Here is a 9,434-nt window from a genome sequence, read left to right on the forward strand (position 1 = left end):
TCCCGGCACCTCCTGTGCCAGGCTGGCCGCCCACCAGGAAGGGGCCCTGTGAGAAGCCGCCCCAACGCCCCCTCGCCACCCGCACTGAAGCCCCTGAAGTTCTCCGGGGTCGAGGTTTCCTCGTCACTGCCCAGGCATCTGCTCAGCCGGCGCGGGATGGGGAGGAGGGGGCTCCCGGGCAGCGGCTTCCACTGGGAAGCTTGTGGGAGACCAGCTGTCCAGGAGGAGGCCGGCTGCAGCAGGGCTGGGCTCGCTGCCTGCCCGGGATCAGGGGAGTTAACCCATCAATGCCCTCAAAGGAGGAGCGTGGGTTCTGACCCCAGTGACCCTACGGTCTCCCAGGTCTCGTGTGCAGCGGGAGTGGCTGTGGGTGCCAAGGCCTCCTAGGCACAGGCCTGGAAACACACCTCCCCTCGCCCGGGCTTCACCTGCATGGGCAGGGGCACCGCCCGGCAGCCCCTTTACTGAACAGGAAGCCAGAGCCCAGGAGGGACAGGAATGGCCCCAGATCAGAGCCCCGACTGTGGACGCCACCCCGGCACATCAGCTGGGCCCCAGCCAGCTACTGCCGGCGTGAGAACACGGGTGACTCACGCGGCTCCGGCCCAGGCTGTGGGGGCGGGGCATCAGGGAGGCTGGGCGAGCAGAGAGAGCCAGAGGCGGCAGGTCCCCCACGCCCCAGAGAGGGGACAAAGGCCAGGCGGGGGCTGCTTCCACAGAGGGCTCCCAAGACATCAGAAACCGGCCACTGCTCTGCGGCTGGCCCAGCGCCCAGCCGGGGTGGGGTGTGGGGGGGACCAGAACAAGGGCACCGGGTAACACCCCTTCCTCTTTCCCCCCAGGAAGAGCACTTCCATGTCCGGGCCGACCCCAAAGCCCCCTGCCCTCCGCAGAGAGCGGAAGCGGCCCGGGGCCTCGGTTTACCGTTCGGTTTTGCTGGGATTTTTGGAAGGGAGGAGACGGCAGGGACGCCGTGGAAGTACTCGGGGGGCTCACTGTGGAGCTGGGGTCCGCTGGCCCCTGAACGCCCCGGCTGCCAGCTGAGGCTCTGGGGCTCCCCTCGGGTGGGGGGAGGGCAGCGGGCCCCCCTCTGCGTCTCAGCCCAGGCAGGGAGCTGGGCGGGGCCTCTGCTCTCCCCAGGCCGGTTCACCGATGTTCCCTGAGCATCTACTAAGCACAGCCCCGAGGGCCGGCAGGGAACCAAATGAACCAGGGCCCGCCCCGGGGGGCTGTGGGAGGCCGTGAGGAGGGGCTGCAGCCTGGGTCCGGGGCTGGGGTGCGACAGAAGGGTCCTCCCCCCGCTGCACCTGTCCCCCATGAACTCGGATGGGACGACTGGAACGAGGCACTCCCTCCCCTTCCGACGTCACGGCAGTGGAGCCTGGGACTCCGTCACCAGGGGACGGCACAGGCGGCTCTGGGCCATCGCAGTCGCTGGCGCTCGTCACCGCCCACAGCCACCGCCCCTGCCACTCGCCGCCGCGTCATTAGGGAAACGGCGCTAACACTTGGATGCCCGCACTGCTGAAGAGCCAGCTTCTTTCCAATCTCCGTAGCTCGCTCCACGCTAATTACAAAATCTACTTTCTTTTTAAAGATTTTTTTATTTGAAAGACTTACAAAGAGAGAGGGAGGGAGGGAAAGAGAGAGAGAGAATGTCTTCCACCCGCTGGTTCATCGCCAAGTGGCTGCGACCGCTGGGGCAGGGCCAGGCCAAAGCCAGAAGCGAGAAGCTCCATCCGGGTCTCCCACAGGGATACAGGGGCCCGGGCACTTGGCCATCCTCCACTGCTTTCAGGTGCATTAGCAGAGAGCTGGACCGGAAGTGGAGCAGCTGGGATTCAAACCGGCGCCCATGTGGGTGCAGCACTGCAGGCGGCGGCTTTACCCGCTAGGGCGCAGCGCCGGCCCCATAAGTCCCACATCCCGAGAGAGTCTCGTGGCTCAGGCTCAGGGTGGGCAAGAGTACGGCACAGAGGGAAGAACACCTGTGCCGGGGCGTCCGGAGGGCCGGGAAGCCCCTCGGGGTGTGTCCTGGGCCCCCCAGCAGGGCCCACAACAGCCGCAGACTGAATCCACGCCCAGGAGCCCCGCTCCACTCACGACAAAACCTGCAAATAAACCCGGGCGGGGTCAGCAGCATCGATGGGCAGAGATGGAGAAAGTCACGGAGTTTTCTACTGAGCGCTGTTTCCACGGAGTGAGAATCGAACTGCTGAGCCGGCCAACGAGGCAGCCAACGGGGGCGGCGCCTGAACGTGGGGAGGGGGAGAAGCGGGCCGGAGCTTGAAACGCAGCCCCGCCCAGCCCTCGGCGGGCACGGAGGGCACGGGGCCGCCCCACCCCCACCGGCCCAAGATTAAGCTGCAGCCTGGGACTCCGGCCTCGGCCGGCCGTCAGAGCGCTGGTTCATGTCCCGGCTGCTCGGCTTCCGGTCCAGCTCCCTGCTGATGCGCCTGGGAGACAGCAGCGGATGCGCCAAGGGCTTGGGCCCCTGCACCCGCGTGGGCGTCCTGGACGGAGCCGCTGGCTCCTGGCTTTGCTCCGACCCAGAGCCGGCTGTTGCAGCCATCTGAGGAGGGAACCAGCCGATGAAAGACCTCTCCATCTCAGGATCTCTCTCCCTGCCTTTCAAATAAACAAATAAATCTTTGAAAAACAAAACACAAAAGCCTCCAGGCAGACAGGAGAGGGGTTCCCCTAAAGCGGAAACCCCAGGCACAAGTGAAAGATTGGACACCGAATCGGCGGATGAGCCAGCCGGCCGCCGCTGAAGCAATGCAGCAGGGACTCCGACGGACACGCGCGCACGCACGCTCAGAGCGGCGCTGTGCCCAGCGGCCGGAGCGGGAGCAGCCCAGCGCCCGCTGACCCACACACGGATAAAGAAGAGGTGCACGGGACACCGAGGCCGGCGGACCCGACCCGGCTGCCACGCAGCCCTGCCGACCCCGAGCCGCGCGGCCACGCCAGCCACCCGAGGACAGATCCCGAATACCCGCACCCGCGCCAGGCTCCTCTGGAGTCAGCTGCACGCAGACAGAAAGCAGAATGGCGGCGCGGGGGCTGGGGGAGGGGAGGCGCCGAGGGCTTCCTGGAGTGCAGTGGTGGCTGCAAGGGGGCCAGGTGGGGCGCAGGTCGGGGTGCAGGGCTCCAGGAAGCAGGAACGGGGCTCCCCAGGGGCGTCTGTAACTGCGGAGAGCGTGGTCGCGAGGCCGGGCGGTGCCACCTGTGCTCCTGACACCTGGGAATCAGGCGCGGCCGGAGACCAGGAAGAGCCCCTTGTGCGTGGACGGGTCTCCTCTGGGCGGAACGGCCACCCTCAGCCTGCACCGACCTCTGGGCCTCGGTAAGGGCGCCGGGAGAGAGACGCAGCCTCGGCGCTGCAGGAAGCTCTCTGCTTGTGCCAAAGACGGCAAGGGAGGGGGCAGCGCTGTCCGGGCGCAGGCCACGGCGTCCTGGCCGTCCACTCGGGCACCACCCAGAAGCTGAGCCCGAGGGCCCGTCCTGCGCGAGCCTGGACTCAGTGTGGGAGAGCCCAGCTGTTCACGCGAGCACACAGCTGCTCACACGTGCGGTCCTCCCCATCCGGCCGAGGCTCCGGCCGCTCCAACTCGGTCCTCGCCGCCGTTCCCCTTGCCAGCCTCGGCCAGACTCTGAAAACCCATCACCAGCGCAGCCGCGGTCACTCTGAGAAGCTCGCGCCGTTGCGGGCTGTGTGCGGATCTGACCGGCTGTGCCGAGGAGTGGGGTGACACTTCCAGAGCCCCTCCCAGAGGCACCAGCAGGCCCTTCTGTCCGTTTCAGGGCTCCAGGGCAGGCTTCTCAGCGCCAAACGCCTGGTTCCTGCGCCCACAGACATCCGTCTCGACCCTCACCAGCCCAGCCTCCTGTCCGACAGCACCACCTGCTCCACCTCCAGGAAGCCCTCCCAGCTGTCCCTCGTGCACACTCCCCGGGGCAGGCACCAGCTTGACTGCGCTCAGCCCTGGGCCCCCAGAACCCAACAGGGCAGGGCACCGAGGGGACACCACGCTCAAGCCACCTGCAGCGTGAGACGGAGAAGGCGGAGATGAGCTACTAGACCCGAGAAAGGAGGGCGAGGCTGGCTGGGGGGCCACAGGGCGCCAGGTCCTGGAGCCAGCCTGGCACTCACGGACCCCGACCCACACTCCACAGCTGGAGACAGCGGGCCGGGGACGCTCGTCCTTGTCCAGCAGGTGCAGGGCATGGCCAGGCAAGCCTGCAGCTCAGGTGTGCGCGCCTCCGCCCCCATGCGGCAGCTGGCCGCCCTCGGTGCCCTGGACGAGGCTGCTGTGGGCGCCAGGACGGTGCCTTCCTCCAGGGACCCGGGGACCATCTGGCACTGCCACTCATTATTCCCTTGGGGAAACTGAGGCCCCCCCCCCCAAGGAAGGGCAGGCACTGGGGCGCTTCCTGTAGGAGGCAGGGTGAGCGTCCAGCCGAGGGCTGGTCAGAGAGGGAGCCCGGGGAGGCGGAAGGCAGAGCGGGCACTTTGGAGGGCGGTGGGGAGGGGGCCCTGGGGTCAGCTCCAGCAGCCGGGGGAACAGCGTGGAGAGAGACGTGGTCTCCTGATGCCTGGACTCCCGGACAGCAACGCTGCACCCAGCGGCCCCCTGGCAGCCCCCGAAGCAGGCTGGGGCAGGGGCATTTCTCCCAGGGGGCTCGGCACCCGCAGGGCAGCACCCAAGGCTCCGCAGGCCACCCACGGGGAACGGGGACAGCGCAGCCCCACCCGTGTGCCCAGCGCACCTGACACTGCTGCCTCCCCGCGGCGCACCAAAGGCTGGGCTTCCCGCCCTGGAGCCCCCTGCTCATGCTCCCAGCGCCTGGAGCCAGCGCGCGCCCCTCTGAGCCGGAACGGAGCAGACCTCCCCCAGTCACCAGCTTTGCTGCCGCATGGGGAAGCCGTGGAAGCTGCGGCCACCGCCCCCAGCATCCCTGCCGGGGTCTCCTCCACACACCCACCCTCCCCTCCACGAGCCCCTCCTCGCCCCGACAGGCCCCGCCACCCCGCAGCCTCCGGCCTGGGCCTGCACCCAGTGCTCACGGGCCCCATCCCCCTAGGGCTGCGGCCCCATCCCGGACGTCACTTCGCGGCCTTGCTCAGCCTGCGTTGCACACCTTGGGGTCTTCTCTTCTCCTGTTTTCAAGATGCCCAGAGGGCTTGACCCACGTGCCCAGGGCCCTAGAGCCCAAAAGGAACAGGGCCAGGACACAGTCGAGGCCGGCTCGCTGCCAACACCCCGCGCCCCGCCCACCACCTGTCTGTTTCAAATTTCTGCCTTCTGCTTCTTCCACACACAAAGCAGTCGCATACGTCCCCTCGCACCAGACCTCTCTCAAGCTGTTCCTCCTGCTGGGATGTTCTCGCTCTCTCATGCACCCACCTACTCGTCGTCTGGACCAGCCTGGGTGCCGCCTCTTCCAGGCGGTCTTCCCCGATTTCCCCTTCAGTGTCCCTAGAGGAAGACAACACCCAGCCTCCAAGGCCAGCTGTCCACGTGCCCCTCTCCTCTCCCACGGGACCACCCCAAGCTCCCCCACGCTGAGGTCGGGGGTGCTGGTCAGAATATGGCCACTTGGAAACTGGGCCATGAACCAGGCGCTTAAGGTAAGAACAAGATTCTTAGGGTGGTGCCGCTCCAATGTGACAGAGTCCTCACGCGGGGGGAGGGGACGAGGACATGGCCACACCCAGAGGGACAGCTGGGGGAGGACACGGGAGAAGACCACGTCTGCGAGCCGAGGAGAGGGGCCCACACCGCAGCCTTGGGCTTCTGGCCACCAGGACCTTGGGTCGCGTCCGGCCTGTGGGACGCTGCGGTGGCAGCCCCAGGAATGGGCCATGGGGGCCGCGACCGACACCCTGGCTAGCTCTCCACTGCCCAGCTCAGAGAGGCGGGAGTCAGGAGCTCTCTGGGTACAAAAGAGGTGCAAACACGGGGTCCACCAGGACTCCCGGCACACGGCTCAGAATTCGCTCTGCACACGACTCCCTCGCGTGCCCCCAGCGGTGTAGACGCCGCACCAAGCAGATCTGCAGTCAGGGATGGGGGCGGGGGGCGGTGCAGAGCTCAGAGCTGCCTGGCGAGCAGGCCTGGCTGTGGGACGCTCCGGGGCACGGCAGGTGCCACACCAATGGGGAAGGAGCCGTGGGCACAGGACCCCCCAGAGATGCCACAGCCAGGACGGCCGTGGGGTGACGCAGCACAGCGGCCAGTCTCTGAGCCACAGCGCTGTCTCCAGGGGCGGCTCCCGAGACACAGAACCCAGCCCGGCCTGCACAGCCGGCACGGGGCGCCCGGGAAGGGAATGCCGGCCGGCTTCCACGGAACCCGCGTCACCCACCTACCGATCTGTGCCAAGCAGCGGGCCGTGCCGAGCCCATCTCCGCGGGCTGCCGCGTCCAGAGCTGCCGCCCTCGGCTCGGCTCCCAGGCCGCAGGCTCTCGGATGCCATTTTTAAAAGTGCACTCTCCACCATCGAGGGCTTTTTTTAAATTCTGAAAATCTCCCAACCTGGGAAAGCAAGCAGCCCCTCCGCTCGCTCGCCCGCCCGGCCCCCGGACTTTCTGTGTGGCTGCGGTGCTGAGCCCGCGTCTCACGCTGGCTGCCAGGCCCCGGCTCCGGGCTTTGTCCCTGTGGCTGCGAGTGGAGATGGCGGGAGCCTCTCTAAGACCCCAGAAGCAGCGCGAGGCGCGCACCGAGCGGCGAGAAAAGAACACCCGACAAGACGCAGGCCCCCAGCTGGCCCCTGGCGACAGCTGTCACTCCTCGTCGCCCCGACGAGCTGTTCCCCTGGGCAGAGAATGGGGCAGCCGGGAACAGGGGTGCGAGCAGCGGTTCAAGCCAAAGGCACGGCCAGCAGGTCCCCACCGGCCCCTTCTCTCCACCCCACAGCGAGGTGGCCCCGCCTCCCACCCCACGCCCTGCCCCTGCTGCCCCTCCAAGCTCCACTCTGGCTCCTGGGACTTCCTGCCCCAGGCCAAGGAGAAGCCAGCGTTCGCCGCAGCAGCAAGGCCAGGCCCACGGGGCTGCGGGCTCAGAGTGGGGTGGACAGGGTGTCACCGCTCCCCACCTCCTGCAGCCCCGAGCCTTCCACCCCCACCCCAGAAGCCCAGTGACAAAGGACAGCCCTGAGCCAGGGACCCACAGCCTGGGCAGATGAGGTGGGGGCGGGAGGCTGCTGTAGGTATTTCTGGCTCCCCAGTTCCTGGAATTCCAGGCTTCAAGGCTGCCTCTCTGTCCTGCTGGGGGCGGGGCACACGCCCAGGGTCTGCTCGCTCTCTCTTCTCTCAAGGTACACCTGGGGGGGGCTTCTCTGGGAGGTGCACCTGCCACCACCACCCCCCCCCCGACTCGGCACCTGCACTGCCCCCTGCTGGGCCACTGCCCCAAGGCCTCAGCCCTCTAGGGGCTGCTACTATGACTACAGAGACCAGAAATGACCCAAGACAGAGACCCCAGGGGCTGCCTGGCAGCCGGTGGGGACAAGGTCCGGCACCAGAGCCCACTCAGTGCCCCCTGCCCCAGCACAGCCACCCGCACACAGTACCGTGCCTCCAGCAGCTGGGAGGACCCTGGGCCTGGACGGAGATGACAAACGTGCCACCTGGCCCAGAGTGCACCCCTCCAGGCTGCAGGAGCAGGTGCCCCCGCCCACTCCCCTCCCAGCAGGAGTGTGGAGCCCCTCCCCACACAAGTGTGCTCCTCCCCTCCTCCGGAACCGGCAGACCCCCGGAGGTGACCCCAGAGTGACCACTGGCCCTTTCCCTGCTACGGGTTGGGACAGCCCCCAGAGGAAGATCACGAAGGGATCCCCAAGCCAGATGCACCCTCGAAAACCCGCAGGACCCCAGAGGTGGGAGCAGAGCGCTGGAGTGCTGAGGGGCCGCAGGCAGGTCCCCTCACTGCGGTGGTCGTGGGGGAGCAGGTGGCAAACTTCCAGCTGGAGCCGAGCCAGTGCGGGCCGGGAGGGTGGGGGCGGGCGAGGCCCGGAATGCGCGGTGGGGGAGGGGCCTGAGCGCCTCCAGCCGGGGACCCCGGACGCAAGTCCCGCGCATCCAAGCTCCCCGCCCGCCGCGGGTCACGCTAGGGGAACCCGGGGAACCCCGGAATGGAGAACCTCAGAATAGGGCTCCGGGCAGCCCGGGAGGTCCCGGAGCCGGCGGCGGCGCCTCCCGCGGGGTCCCGGAGCCAGAAACCCCAGACCGGGAGGCTGAGCTGCCCGGGGAAAGTGGGGGCCGTGGCGGCAACCCCGAGGGGTGGCCCCGGTGCACCTAGAGGCCCCGACCCCCTGGGGACGTCCCCAGTAGCCCAGGTTCTGGGGGCCAGAGTGGGAGCCCCCTGCGTGTCCCCGAGAGAGACAGACTCACACATCCAGGAACCCCCTCCCCAAGCAGCGGCGGCCAGAGGCCAGCAGGGGCACGGCCTGGGAGCGCGCGGGGCGGTCCGGGGGGAGGGGGCCCCGGGGCACGCGCGGAGGTCACTTACGCCGCTGTCCTCGCCCGTCCAGTGCACCATCGCCTGGTTGTGTGTCGCGTCCCCTTTGAGCACGAACGACGTGCTGATGAGCGAGACCTGCGCCCGCGAAGCCGCTCCGGCCGCCGGCGCCGCCCGCGCCCAGCGTCCCTGGCCCTCGGCGAGCGTGCCGTCCTCGCCCGGACCCGGACCCGGACCGGGACCCGAGGCGCCGGGCTCTGCGCCGGGCGCCCGCCGGTCCTCGCCTCCGCTGGGCTCCGCGCGCCCCGCGAGCGGGCTCCGCCGCACCCGGACCGGCTGCGCGCGCGGACCCAGGCGCCCGGGCTCTGGGGAGCGCCCCTCCGCCCCGCAGGCGGCCAGCAGCAGCAGCAGCGGCAGCAGGAGCCGGAGCCGGAGCGGCCGCGGAGGCGGCGGCGGCGGCGGCGGCGCCCCGGGGCTGGGGGCTCGCGCGGTGGGGCCGGGGCCCTTCGCGGCGCGCGGGGGCCCGCGGTGCGCCATGGTCGCCGAGGGCGGCGGCGGGGCGGCGCGGGCGAGGGAGACCGCGGCCGACGGAGCGGGAGGGCGCCGGGGAGCGCGAGCGAGAGAGCAGAGAAAGGAGCCGGCGAGGGGAGGGCGCCGCGGGAGGAGGGGACTCGCCGGCCCCGCGCCCGCCGCGCAGCCGAGCGCGCACCGCCACCTGCCGGCCAGCGCGAGACGCGCGCGCGGGCCGGGCCCTGGGGCGCCTCGGGTTCTGTGCGGGGGCGGAGGTCACGGGGCGCGAGCCCCTCCCCAGCCTCCCCCCCCCAGCCCTCCAGTGCTTGCTAAGCGCCTGCTCGGGGCTCACACGGCCCCAGGCCCCGGGGTAGGCGCTGGCGCGGACAGGCTGATGGGGGAAGACACAGCACCCCCCACTGGACCTGCTCCTCGGCTCTGCCAGGCCAGCACCGCTGC

At 69.5% G+C, this 9,434-nt stretch overlaps 1 protein-coding gene across 2 annotated transcripts in view; it reads right to left on the bottom strand.

The window, feature by feature from the left end:
* Nucleotides 1-9,102, bottom strand: part of SORCS2 (sortilin related VPS10 domain containing receptor 2) — a 218,855-nt gene extending 209,753 nt beyond the window's left edge. The window contains exon 1 of one of the 2 annotated variants that reach the window (XM_070069545.2): nucleotides 8,517-9,102. In XM_070069545.2, coding sequence (XP_069925646.2) covers nucleotides 8,517-9,002 — 486 coding nt within the window. In that variant the 5' untranslated portion in view covers nucleotides 9,003-9,102. The remainder of the gene's footprint in view (nucleotides 1-8,516) is intronic. The other variant, XM_070069546.2, reaches the window with a different exon arrangement.
* Between the last annotated feature and the right edge of the window lie 332 nt (nucleotides 9,103-9,434).

The sequence above is a fragment of the Oryctolagus cuniculus genome, chromosome 2, assembly GCF_051225735.1.
Source record: "Oryctolagus cuniculus isolate XC-2025 breed Fujian yellow rabbit chromosome 2, ASM5122573v1, whole genome shotgun sequence".
Classification (NCBI taxonomy): Eukaryota; Metazoa; Chordata; class Mammalia; order Lagomorpha; family Leporidae; genus Oryctolagus; species Oryctolagus cuniculus.